This window comes from Sciurus vulgaris (assembly GCF_902686455.1).
Source record: "Sciurus vulgaris genome assembly, chromosome: 4".
NCBI lineage: Eukaryota > Metazoa > Chordata > Mammalia > Rodentia > Sciuridae > Sciurus > Sciurus vulgaris.
Genome location: NC_136464.1, coordinates 150,083,112 through 150,096,803, shown reverse-complemented (window position 1 = coordinate 150,096,803; position 13,692 = coordinate 150,083,112). Strand labels below are relative to the sequence as shown.

Here is a 13,692-nt window from a genome sequence, read left to right as displayed (position 1 = left end):
AGGTAAGTGCTCCACCACTGAGCTACAAACCCAGTCCAAGTAAAGAGAAATCTCATGTGGAACCCAATATACATAACATTAGTATGTGATTGTGTGTGTGTGTTAAGCGACTTAAAAACTGAACTTCTGGAAATCAAAGAGAACTCAGGGTAACATGCTTGTTTCCAATTTGCTAAAATGGAAGTGGTTTTGTTTTTTTTAATTTTTGAGTTAAAAATATGTTTAAAGTAAAATTTTAATCCATCATGCTGAACTCCTAAAGCACCTTCAGAGAACCCAGGGTTGCAAAGCCACCATTTAAAAGGCTCTGTACTGTTGACCCTATTGCCTCTTCCATGGAAGTTCATCAACATCAATGAATTATAATCTTAACACTGATGTTTGTTCATTGACACTTTTAGCACTAAGTACACTTAAAACACTCACCATAGTCACAGAGCACCACCAACAATAGATTTGAAAAGTCTTTCAACATTGGTTTCATTCTGATCAGCAAAATCCCAGGTCTTTAGTCTCCTCATGTCCTTTCTCACATCCAAATTGTGATTTTTTTTTTTCCAAAAACACCTGAAATTAGAATCTCAAAAAGTGATGACTCCATTCAATATGATTCATAAAACCATAAAATGACAAAGCCATTATAAGAAATTGAACTTCCTAGGTGATACTAAAGAAAACAGGGAGAACAATAATTTTCCCTGGATCAATGACCTGTAATTGTACAAATTCCTTTGAGCTCACCTGTCAAGAACATTTAGGTATGTCTAACACCAAGATTATCTTTGCAAAACAGGAAAATCTTTTATCTGTACAGCACATTGTAAAGTAGAGATTTTGTTACTTGCTTAATTTTATCAAAGCTGACAGTCAATCTGCATAATACATTTCCACATGATTTATATGCTGGGCATTTCACACTGATTAATTTACTAAGTTTTTGCCAAACTTTCATTTATCAGTGCTATGTGGTTCAAACATTCCCTACCTGGATTCCACAAATGGGCTATTAAGATTTCCTTGCATAACTGGTGTGTTATCTGAATTGTTTCATTTCTTGATTCCTAGAAGCTACATCCAAAAGATCAAACCTTTGAAAGATAACCAGTGTAGTACATTAAATATGAACTCCATGTGGCCCTAACTTCCCTTGTTTAGGGTAGTCAAAGGAGAAAACAGATAAATAACAATTATCATCTCTTGTCAGTCTTCCAAAATTTCTTGTTGCTGCTATGCATTGGGAGATAGATGATTCATACAGCAATCTTTCCAGACCACCTAAGAAGGCAGGGAAGACCTTATTGGCCTGTGGCTCTGACTGATTTGTGGAAGAGGAACTTACTCTGAAACAAATACTAGAACATTATAGAAAAAGATGCAGGATGTTCATGGTCAGTTTTTTTCATATTATATTCTAGCAAACTATGTTCTATTAAACATAACCAAATACATATTTCTTAATGTTCACAGTCTCTCTTTATTTCATTTTTTGGGTCTTATTTTGTTTTGTGGTACTGGGTGTTGAACCCAGGACCTTGCACATGATAGGCAAGCACTCTACTGCTGAGCTACACCCCCAGTCCCTAGTTAATGTATTTTAAAAAAGTAATTATATTACATTTGAAATACATGTTACCTCCCTGCAGATAAGAACAGAAATTAATGGAATTAAGCAGACAGACTAAAATAAATCAAAATTCAATGGAAAGGAAACTGGTGTATCTCTTAGCTTTCTTTCAGTAAGAGTTGGTTGAACAAAAGAAATAGCTTCCTGTGAGGGAAGTAGACATCTGACGTGTAAACTATACAGAAGGTCAGGGATCCCTCCCTTTCTCAACTTGCACAAAAAAAGAAAATTCTGGTTTGGTGGAATTTGCTACATATTTGACCCAATCCTAACCCTGAAAATGAATTGGGAAACCTGGCCAAAGACAGCAGGTAAGGCCCTGGAAGACAGCATCATCCAATCTCTGGGGCAAGTATGGGCACTTAGGGCAATTAAAATGCTTCCTTTAAGTCACTGATAATCAGTAACCAAGCTTCCAAAAGCTGAACTGGCTTTTCCCAAATTGTTTGCTTCCCATAGTAGCATTTTTTTTAAACCATTAATCTTAACTAATTTTATGATTGTTTCCCTTCTCATGAAAATGACCAGTAAAACATAGAACTGTGTGATAATCTATATTTAGACTGAACAGAAGTGGAAATATAAATAAACTGGCCTACCTATAAACCATAATATGTATGCCAATCACAATCAGAATCCACCCCTTTTGTTTTTTTGTCTATCTTACTTGGTTATTTTCTTTCAACGTTATTCCCAATCTCACTACTGACTACTTAACAATGATTGGCTTGAGAATCACGTCAAGAAAATAAGTTTGGTCCATTTAAAACACATTTAAAAATATTAGTATGGGGGTTGGGAATTTAGCTTAGTGGTAGAATGCTTGCCTAGCATGCTGGAGGCCTTGGGTTGAATCCCCACATGGCAAAAAGCAAATGGGAAAAAAAAATCCCAAATATGTATAGAGATTCAAGTACATAAACGTTTGTAGAAAAATTATAAAAGCATCAGCTGAGAGGTGAGAGGGTGAGAAGTTGTGAATATTCTCAGTGGCATCACCCAATCTTAGATCCCATGCTTTTGCTAAAACCAGCTAAGTAAATGCTTCTATATTCCCACTCACACTTGCCAAAAAAGAAAAGTAATTCTCTAATGTCCATGAAACCTATGGTTTGTCAAAAAGAAAAAAAAAAAAAAATTCATAAAGTGATTTTGTCCCTCTGATAAATATGCACATGCTCTTGTACATATCTAAAAATAATATTTATTAGGAGGAAATCCAAATACAAAGCCGTTTGTGTGAGCAGACTTTGTTTATGTATCCATCCAGTCGAGGCTGCTGTGCCCAGGTTCCAAGGGCTGGATGCAGTTTCCCTGGGAAGCCCTGTGCAAGCCTCATTTACTCAGCTTTCCAAAAGGAGAAGGTCAAGTTCATGCTAGGAACTCCAATCCTGGAGTGATCGGCACAAAGCCCTTTTAATGAAAATCGTCTTGAAATTCTTATATCTCTTGTCGTTTATATCCCAGAAAATATTTCTTTTTGGAAAATATTCTGCAACAAAATCTCCGAATCTTTTTCAAAGATTCCCAACCATTTGGATTCAATACCGCCTATGGGGGGTCTTGGTCACTCGGCAACACTGGCGCCGGGAGAGCCGGGTTCAGGTTGGACTCCTAGATGTAAAACCAACACCTCTTGAAAGTTTGTTCCCTGGGGGCGGAAGCGGTAAGCGCAGGGGACCCCACTGTCCACCTGCGCTTTCGGGCTGCCGGGAGGAGGCAGGGTCGTGGAGTATTTTCCCGTGGTGCGGGCATACAGTTGCCCAAGGCTCTCCTTACCTCTGGGGACTGGCGACTCAGCGGCCCCGGGCCGGACGAGGTGGCGAGGTGGCGAGGAAGGAGCGAGGCCTCAAGGGCCGCGAGGCTGAGCGCGGAGCATCCCGCGTCCCGGGACTGCGCTCCGGCGCCCTGCGGTGCTCCGCTCCCGCAGCCCCGCCCGGGCCCGCCCCGGACAAGGGGAGGCGGGCACCCGGAGGGCGGGGGTCATTCCGGACCTGGGGAGGTCCGCCTCCGCCACTTCTGGGCAGCGCATCCTTTCCTGCCCGCCCCCAGTTCGCCGCGGCTGGACAGGAAACCCGCAGGAAACGTGCGCGCCCGGCAGGGTCTTGCGGGGAGGGGACTCTGCACTTCACACGCGGAGCCCCCACACTCTGCGCGCACAGCCCTCAGCCGGGACCTAGAGCTTCAGGGGTGAGCCAGCCGTCTCCCGGCACTTAAAATTCAATCTTCTTTACCAGGGTCAGACCGCAAGAAAAGCCACTGAAGTGGCATAACGTGTGTGCTGTAAACTTGCTTTCTCCAAATGTCCCTGAAGAATTTCAAAGTAACAGTTCAGGTAAATTGCATCTTGCCTTTTCTTTCCCTGGAGCCAGACATGGCTTTTAATTAAATTAACTAAGCATTAAAAAAAAAAAAAAAAAAAGTTAAAGTTGTCTTTTTAAAAGAATTGAAGAGGATAGAGTTCCACGTCAGCAGCAGTTATTAATAGTGTGCACTGCGGTATACCATTTGTTTTCTTTTATGCAGAACATACTATTGAAACATTAATTTTGTATGGTAATAGAAATTAGAGCACAGCCCCTGGAGAACTGGCAATTACAAAGAAGCACCAGGGAACCTTTGGGGTGGGGGTGATACATGTTCTACGGGTTAGGGTGTTACATGGATTCACCATGCATTTATCACAACCCATGGGACTTAAGATGTTCATTTCACTGTAACTATCACCTCAATTTTTAAAACACTATTTGCAGATCCTTTAATTCATCGTTTTTTAAAAGGCAGCACAATTATTCACTTATGCTATCAGGGGTATCAAATTTTCTAAGTACTTCTCTTGTCAAATAGTTAATGCTAATTAAATCCATTCAACCAAAATCTCACAGGAAACTTCGTGGTCATCATCCAATTTCACCTCCAATAGAATTATCTAGTATAATGTCCATTTGTCAACTCAAGCTGGGATTTCTTTCCAAATACATGACAAACAGTCCCTGGCACATTCAGATTTGAAGACAACTCAGAGAGGGCTTTGGAGTTAAACAAAGTCTAGGTTAAATTTACAAATCCTGCCTCTGTAACCCTGGGTAAATTACTTAATCCCTTCTCTTCATAAAAGGCACATAGTAGTTATATTGAAGTTTTGTGGTATGATTAAATGGAACATATATAGGGCAACTTGCTCTATGTTAATCTTTCAAAAGACACACTCTTCCCCCAAAAGCCACTCTTCAGGGGTGAGAGGACCTAAATCCAGAAGCAAGTGCCTCTACAGATATGTTTGGTCATTTTTTAAATAAGTTTCACTGAGGTGCTTGATCAATTTTTGTCTTAAAATTCCTTGCTAAACTGTATTACAGAGTACAGTTAAGATTTATTTTCTGAAATAAAGGCAACATAAAAGTGAAGAGGGGAAAAGACTTTCAAAAGAACACTGGTGTGTGGGTGGCGTCCTACTGAACTAAACTGGCTCTCAGGATGCACTGAATTCTTTCTGGGTTAGCACTAGTCTAATGATCTGTGCAGACTGTAAAATCTGGACGTAGTAACTCCGTGTATACAAATGGAGAGATGTTTTATTCCCAAGGGTAATGTTTCTGAGATGAAAGCCATAACTGACTCAATGACTGCATATCAGGACACACGGAAGAATACGAATGATTCATTTTCACACTGTAATAAGAGCTTGTAAAAACAAGATCTTACATGTGTGTAACCCGACTTTTTAGGAGTGCTTCCCACGTCATAGATATGGCCCATGTTTTAAAACTTGAGAAAGAGCAGATCTCAGTCTGAACCATAACAAATCTGGTTGAGAAGCCTTGTGGGGAAAGGGTAAAGAACATAGATTTAGGTTTGTTAGTCAACTCAAGACACAAACTATAATCCATCACTCAATACTTTTTGTTTTGTTGTGGGTACCTGGGGATTGAACCTAGGGCCTCATGCATGCTGGGTAAGCACTCTACCAATGAGCTATGCCCCAGCCCACCAATTCAGTTAATATTTGACTGAGAACCTACTGTATAAAATCGCTAACCTAGGACAGTGAGGACTCAAAAGAATTGCTGTATGACAGTCTTTGAACTTAAAGAAAACCAATTTTCTTTTTTCCTATGGCATAAGACAATTACAAGAACGAAACACAATACAGTCAAGTATATGAGATAGACAGTAACTCTCAGGAAGCTTAGAGTAGAGCTGTGCACCAGAAACAGATTTTCCTGGAGCAGCTGGGATTGAGCAAAGAATGATCAGGATTACTGTGGGCAAGTGAGTAGCAAGAAGTAATAAAGGAAGTCTGGACAGACAAAGAGGACATGTTCAGGAAAAGGAAGGGGCACACCTCATGCTGTTCCCTTGACCCAGTGCCTTGCACTTACTGGCAACCTCTTGGCCTTTGTGAGCCTAGTTTACTAGGCTCTTCCTCTCCCACAAAGCCTCCCAGAGCCCTCCATCAGAACTGAAGGCTCCCTCTGTGCTCCACAGCATGGTACTTGTGCCCTTTCCACGGCACTTCACTCTGCCTTGAGTGAACGTTGCTCCCTTGTCTATTTATCCAATAATTCCACCCTCTTCTTAAAAGCAGGGCAATATCTTATTTGTGTTATCCTTCCCCTTGCCGAATACTCCACGAAGTTCCTCACATAAAATCCATATGTACTCCAAAGTGATTCTTTTAGATTGAATTGAATGGGAGCTAAAGTAGGATAGAAAGGAGGCAAATTATAAATAGGTATATACATCAAGGTTCATTCATCCAGTGAATTTTTATTGAATGCTTACTGTGTGCCAGGCCCTGTTTTAGGCTTTGGGGATATATCCATGAACAAACCAGATAAAAATCTCTGCCCTGTGGGGCTTACACTCTAGCTCTATCATAAGGGTTGGGATCACCAGTAAATTTACATAAATTCAACCATATATATTGGCAAAAAGAAAGATACACACATTTAAATAGTGTAATTTTTTTTTTTTCCTGTGATGCTGAGGATGGAACCCAGGGTCTCACACATTCAAGGCAGGTGCTCTATCACTGAGTCACACTTCCAGCCCTAAAATAGTGCATTTATTAATGCTATGAAAGTCCATTGTTGGTGTGCAGTTTTTATTATATATTGTACTTACTATATGCATAATACATTCATACCTACATATCACTCCACAGGGATTCAAACTGTAAGACTATAAAGAGAACTTTATTGGCAATTTAAGAGATTTTCAAGGATCATGTTGAGCATGCTCTATTTTGTCCTTAGGCACAATCTGTAAAACCTAACCACCTTATAAGTTGTGACTTCATTGTACCAAAACAAAGATGCTGAGATTGTTGGGCAAAAGGGAACCGTTTTAAATATATGAGTGAGAGTGATGACATGATGAATCCACATTCTGATGAGCCTGGTCTGGTAACAGGGAACAAGAGCTAGCACATTCACATGAACACACATGGTCTACCCACTGTGGAATTCACATCCAGCATTAAGGAAAAAAAAAAAAAAAACCAAAGACAGTCCATGACTCATTTCCCATATTTAAAAGATAACTAAAATACTAAAAGCTTGAAGTCATAAATATTTATAAGTAAAGCTTAATTAAAAAATCTAAAAGAAAAATTCTTAACATACTGGCTTGGTATGACTAAAAGTTTATCATTTTCACATGTTTTTCACAGAGTATTTATAAAAGAACACCAAGTTAAGAAAGTCATTTTAATATTTTGCAATCATTTTACTGTATGTACATTAATACCAATCATTTAACCTTGAAAACAACCTTCACTTATAGAATGTAAAAAATTTTTTCTTGACAGGAAGTGACTAGAAATAGTCCATTACCATAAAGCTACAAAGAGACTTGTGCTCCTATGAGCAAAGTTAGGAAAACAAAAATAATTATAACAGTGATAAGCACCAAGGCAGAACTTTTTTGCACTTAGGGCCTGATTAGTTGTATCTAAATATAACCTCTAACAATAAAAGACAAAATAACACCTCATTTGGCAAAAAATAAAAATACAAATGGAGGTCTGGAAAGTGAAGAATGCCCACTTTAAAAATAATAAAATCAACTATACTTATTGTTTAGTTAGTGTGACATCTGAAAAGTATATTCATGTCACTTTTCTTCCTCTTTAGTTCACTTTAAACAACTCAGATTGTTCCACTTTTGTTCATCTATTGTCACATTAAAGTATATAAACATGTTGAATTATGTAGGCTTGCTGTAATGAAACCCCACTATTAGAACTAGATCCAGCAGCTCCAACAACCTTATCTGCAAATACTCCAACATGTGAAACAGATTATTATTTATCTTTGCTAATTTTAAGAACCCTAGCGAGAAGAGATACCGTGGTGTGTGTGTATGTGTGTGCATGTGTGTGTACACACGAGTCTGCCAGAGCCATGTGACAGAGTAAGTGCAACCCCAGAGGGAAGATGTACAAACAAGTTTACATTATGGTCCAACTAACCCCCTAAAAGACTTGGGTGGCCAGACACTGAATTACTCCCAAAATAAACCCTGAGGCTGAGCAATGAGGTAATTAGGGGATCTGTCCACCACATGAAGAGTCAGTGACAGGTTTGGAAAACAAAGACTAAAGCAGGATGCCTTGGCCACAGCATTCCCATGACACTGGAGAACAAGCAGCAACAGACACTTTTCAGAACGGGATCAGGGGTTGGGAATCCCCTTATCTGTGGCTGAGGACCTCGGCACCTCCCAAGGGGGCATCTGCAGTGGCTTCTATCTCATCCAGTGGGAAAGTCCTGCAGTGTGCACCTGGGCACCCCTCCTCCTGGTGCCAAGGGTTTTTCCCATTCATACACTATCCCTTCTGGAGAATTGGCCAAAATCATCACTATTCTTCTGTGTCCAACTCAGTCTCAGAAAAGGGCCTCCTGTCCTGTGGGGTCCCTGAGTTGGAGGTAATGCTGATATGCTGCACGCTGTAGAGCAGTAACACATGAAGTCAGGCAGTCTACTTTAAGATTCAAGCACTCTACAGGCAACAGTAGCCAGTTATTGTTATCTTGGTAATACCTTTTACCAAGACAGTTCACACAATTTATAATGCATAGGGCAAAGAAGAAAAAAATATTTCTGGAATATGATATAAATATTTTTTTTAAAGTTCAGTGTTAAGATTCCTTAAGGGAGAAGAAGGAGGCATATTACTCTTCCACTTTCTGTCCCCATCCTTGGCTTCCAGGTAAAAAGAGCACTAAGGTTCCTGTGAAATTAGCTAAAGGTTCCCACTGCCCTTCCACCCATGGAACAATTCCAGGGAATTCCTAAGCCATCTACCTTCCAAATTTGTAATAGTTTAACTCTGGGCATGTCTACACAGCTCTTTAATTTAGTTTCAAAATCCACAGCATTTTTTAAACAAAATGACACAGCTGCATTCTTTAAATGTCAGCCCTGAAATCACCACTTTAAAAAAAAAAAAAAAAAAAAAAAAAAACTACTCAAAATAAATATGGAAGTCAAATAAAATTTTCTCCTTTTAAAAAATAAAAAAAGTTTTTGCTGTGCTAGGGCTTTAAGCCAGGGCCTCATACATGCCAGGCAAGCGCTCTACCACAGAGCCACATTCCCAGGACTCTCCTTTTTTAAAGGTGTTTTATTTGGTCCATTGAAGACATGCCCACGACTGCTTTGAAAAGCCCTTAGGAAGAGCCTTATGGGGCATACTGCAGCTTGGTATTTTGTTCCAGTGTTGTCAGGTTCTTATACTACACTGTAGCTATGTCTTCCTTCAAGAAACCCCCCAAAATGGGTGCATCAGACACAGAGGAAAACATTCATAATTCAGTGAATTTTAGTCATACCAAATTAATAATCTAACCTATGCAAACATGCAACTTCTCTTTTTCCTCCTTCAAGGACTTAAATTCCCTTCTTTACTAAATGGTTACTTTTGGGAACCAAATTAAAATCTACTTTACTTCAAGTTAAATTCTGCACAACTATAGCATGATTTTAAATTCATATTAGCATTCGTTTTCTGTATTTTCCTTTATGTATCCTAAATAAGTTTCCAGAACCATAATATTTAGGGAGAGATTAAAAGATTTTTATCATTCTAATAAATTTTCAGTTTATCAGGGTTTATCTCTTAGCTCAGTGTCATACAGTCTACCAGATATAAGTATGGACAGAATGTATTTCAAATACAAAATCTTTAGCTCTGTGTCATAAATAAATTTGGGTAAAACCGCAAGCCTTCTACTGAGTCATCTCGGCAAAGATGACCCATCTTCTCTGCAAGCAGCAACCTAGAAATAAAAGAAAACATTAATTATCTGTCCATTCAGAAACACAAACACAAATTGTAATGAAGGGCAAAGGTCTTACCTCTCTTTGGCCAGAAGGACAGACATTCCCACGAGCTTAGCAAACTCTTCTGATGTTAGGGATCCTTTTTCTGAAACCTATCAGGATCACAGAGCAGGGGAAAAAAAAAAGTGATTAATTTAGTACACGTATGTACTAACCTTAGGTAGAATATATAACAGCACATGGAGGAAATAGATTTTTTTTTTAATAAAATTCAAAGAATGTTCACTTAGAATTAAATCTTAATAAATGCTTGAATCTATAAAAGTTGATGGACCCAGAACAAATAGAGCAGAAGCTAAAATATAAACATGAAGCCCTTTGTAACATAACAGAGCACTATACTATAGCCCAGAAAGAGATACTGGATATTCTGAAAAGGAACACATAACAATTTTAATCAACTGAGTGCTATACAGTACAGTAAAGGACCCATATATATAGATTTAGTTTAAAATATGTGAAAGAAATATCTATAGTCTTGGGGTTTTCATTTAGCTTGAAATGAAACATATAATAAATGTGAATTAATAAATTATCAGGCTCATTTAGAGGCCATAACAACAGTAATATTTCAGGTATCCTAATGGGTAACATTGGCAATTTGGCCAGTTAAAATCCATATACACTGTACTTGCTTTTCATATTTGTTGAAGCACTTATTTCACAAAACAATTTCTAATATTTTATAATGCTGCGTATGTAGGTGTTAAAGAAGTTTAATTTTGTGTAACATTCTAATTAAGAAAGTTAGAACTTCAGTAGAAAAGTCAGCACTTCACTAATTCTAACTCTCCTTACCTCCAAGATGTTAAGGTCAATAAGTTTCTAAAAGTTTTTAAATGCATGACTTTGGTTAATATGTATTCATTGTATACAATAAACCATTTTTAATTGCACCCATGAATGTTACTTTTTAGTAAAGTTAAATTCAAAAGGAAATCCTGTTCTCAAATCACTGAGAATTTGAGTCTTCATGGTGAGTTCTAATGAACGGAGGAACTGGGTTCACATACTGTCTCCAGGGCCGAGGCCACCATTTCCTCTTCCTTGTGGGACTGAAGCTCAATTACCATGACCCCACTGTCAAAAACCCGGAGCCTGAAAACCAGATATGTGAGAATAGAGTCAGGAATCACCTGGGATATTCAACACTAAGAAGGAGTACATACTTTTTACTTTCTTTTATGCCCAGGCATGAGGACAATGATAATCACACAACATTTAAAGTATAATGAATGACCACAAGTAACTATGGCAGAAGTAAAGTGCTCATGAATAACCAGGTTAGGAGATTATGAACTAGAATCTACATGCTAAATAAAATATGTCTGACTACCTTTCTTTTAACTCCACAGCTGAACACCTGAACTTCTGAATTTCCAGAGCGTCAAACACAAACCATCTAAAGGAAAGGGCTGGTTATCCTGAGTTCCTGGGAGGAGCTCACATTCTTATCTTCTTCCCCCAAATCAACAAGAGTCTGTGAGTCCCATTTAGGAAACACCCAGTGTGATATGATGAAAACCAGGATGACAGAAGATGCTTGTGGTGCCAGGTGAACTCTAGTCACATATAATTTCAAGAGAACAACATTTTGCAGTGTGGTAAACTTGGCTGAACTTTTGGGTCTACCCTATGCAGAATGTGGTTACAGATGGCAAACTTCTGTGAAGGTTCCTTTACCTGACAGGTAATTTCAGTGCTTCCAGCATCTTGCATGCATTCACTAAATCTTCTGGTGAGAGCAACTAATGGGGAAAAGAAATCCAGTTTAGACTGCAAGTCAATAAGAGTCATGTTATATGATTGTAGTGATCACTAGCACAGAATAGGAAATTTTAAAATTACCATTTATCAAGGAATTCAGATAACTTAATCATTACAAGGCAAAAGGAACTAACAAATGAGCCAGACTTCAATTCATTAAAGCAGTGCCATCCAAAATAAATATAATGCAGGTCACATATATAACTTTAAATATTCTAGTAGCAACATGAAAAGTAAAGGGAAAAAAAAAAATGGGGGCATGGTGGGAGCTGGGAATAGAACTCAGGAATGCCAAGGCTCTGAGTTCATCAATCCTCAGCATTGAGAAAAACCTTTCTGAGATACTGGCACTTAACATTTCTTTATTTTGTACTAACTCTAGAGTGTTACAAGCTCACAATCATCATATGTAGCTGGCTAGTGGCACCCTTTTGGATGGTGCAGCTTTAAGAGGTCAGAACTGTGGTGGGGACAAGCACAGCTCTGAATCATACAGGATGGCTCCAGAGCCAGCCCCACCAGGCCTGGTTGCAAATCCCTGTCAAACCACTGTCTCCAGGTGTGGCCTTGATCAAGTTATTTAACATAAGCCTCAATTTCCTCATCCCCAAATTATCCCCGGGATGGGGGTAGTAAAAGGAGCTACCTCACTGAGCGAGTGGGAGGATAAATGAGGTAACACGTGCAGAGGGCCTGGCAAGTAATAAGCACTCACTGAGGGCAGTCAAGATGACTATTCACACACACACAATGGAGGCTTAGCTCTGGGCTGGGGTGAGGGCTGGCAAGACATGCATGAGAGTCATCTGCACAGAGGTGACTGCATTTGACTGCTGGGGCACAGAACCTTAAAGGCCAAGGATGTATGGTGTGATGGGACATCAAAAGTGAAAAGCGCCACTGCTGACAGAGGAGCACAGTGACTTTCCCTCTGCACTTCTGTGTGGCAATCTGTATCCAACTGAGTTCATTCAAAAAGCTGACTGGTTTCTTTCCTTTTTACTGACATAACAAACCTGAAAAACTGCACATCTTTATATGATACCATGTAATTTTTGGAATGTATATGCACTACATAATGTTTAAATCAGGTTAAACATGTTTATCTCCCTAGACATTTATCAATTCTTTATGGTGAAAACTTCCAAAATCCATTCTGCTAGCTTTTTAAAATGGACCATACCTAACTATGTCTACAGTTAATATGTGAATAGTACCCCAGAGGCGCTTCCTCCTATCTAACTGTAACTGAGGAATGAGTTAACTACTGCAGAGAAAAGGGTTCCTGCACAACTTCATTTATCACAACAAAAATGCAAAATATTAGAGCTGAAACATATTACTTACTCCAAACCCTTATCTTAATGGTAAAAAGTTGGATTCCAGAGAGGGTATGTAAGCTACTCAAGGTCACTTAGCAAATCACTGGCAAACCGGGATATAAAATCTACCTCCTAGACACCAGCATAGTATTCTTTTCACTACACTATACTGCTTCTCAAAATAGCTTTGATATTCACAACCCTTCCTCAAATTGTATTCAGTGCAGGGGAATTTGTATTATATCAAGAAAGTCTATATTTAGCTAAGAGAGTATCTAAATATTCTGTTCTTACTTCCATTCCTCGAGCCCGGTTTACTAAACAGTACACCTCTGTGAGTGACATTATTCCCCCTCGTTCCTATTAAAATATGAGATAAAAACAAATATTATAATTAGCACCAGTTAGCATTTCTTAGCAGAAATCATAAATTGGAGTGATATTACAAATCAGAAAATTTCTTAAAAAGTTTTAAAAAACTAGACTTATACACAGGAGAGCTTATTCAGGTATCAAGCTTATTCACATTCAGTATTTGGACTTTTATGTTATTATTACTGTTTTAGCCTTACTTACTTGAAAGGAGAGGCTCTGTACCATGTATATGTACATTTAGTAAACTTACATGTT

The 13,692-nt window shown here is 38.7% G+C and overlaps 2 protein-coding genes across 10 annotated transcripts in view; both read right to left on the bottom strand.

The window, feature by feature from the left end:
- The window catches only part of THSD1 (thrombospondin type 1 domain containing 1), a 28,153-nt gene extending 24,584 nt beyond the window's left edge, over positions 1-3,569 (bottom strand). The window contains exons 1-2 of one of the 4 annotated variants that reach the window (XM_079136152.1): positions 3,404-3,567; positions 427-580 (exon numbers count right to left, since the gene is read on the bottom strand). In XM_079136152.1, coding sequence (XP_078992278.1) covers positions 427-484 — 58 coding nt within the window. In that variant the 5' untranslated portion in view covers positions 485-580; positions 3,404-3,567. Of the gene's footprint in view, positions 1-426 lie in introns of all 4 variants that reach the window. The other 3 variants (XM_079136153.1, XM_079136154.1, XM_079136151.1) reach the window with 3 other exon arrangements.
- Positions 1-13,692, bottom strand: part of VPS36 (vacuolar protein sorting 36 homolog) — a 320,991-nt gene that overhangs the window by 282,799 nt on the left and 24,500 nt on the right. For 4 of the 6 annotated variants that reach the window (XM_079136169.1, XM_079136170.1, XM_079136172.1 and 1 more), the window contains 5 exons: positions 13,357-13,422; positions 11,657-11,721; positions 10,987-11,071; positions 9,989-10,065; positions 6,519-9,909 (listed from right to left, as the gene is read on the bottom strand). In XM_079136169.1, coding sequence (XP_078992295.1) covers positions 9,816-9,909; positions 9,989-10,065; positions 10,987-11,071; positions 11,657-11,721; positions 13,357-13,422 — 387 coding nt within the window. In that variant the 3' untranslated portion in view covers positions 6,519-9,815. Of the gene's footprint in view, positions 1-6,518; positions 9,910-9,988; positions 10,066-10,986; positions 11,072-11,656; positions 11,722-13,356; positions 13,423-13,692 lie in introns of those variants that run through there. The other 2 variants (XR_013763172.1, XM_079136171.1) reach the window with 2 other exon arrangements.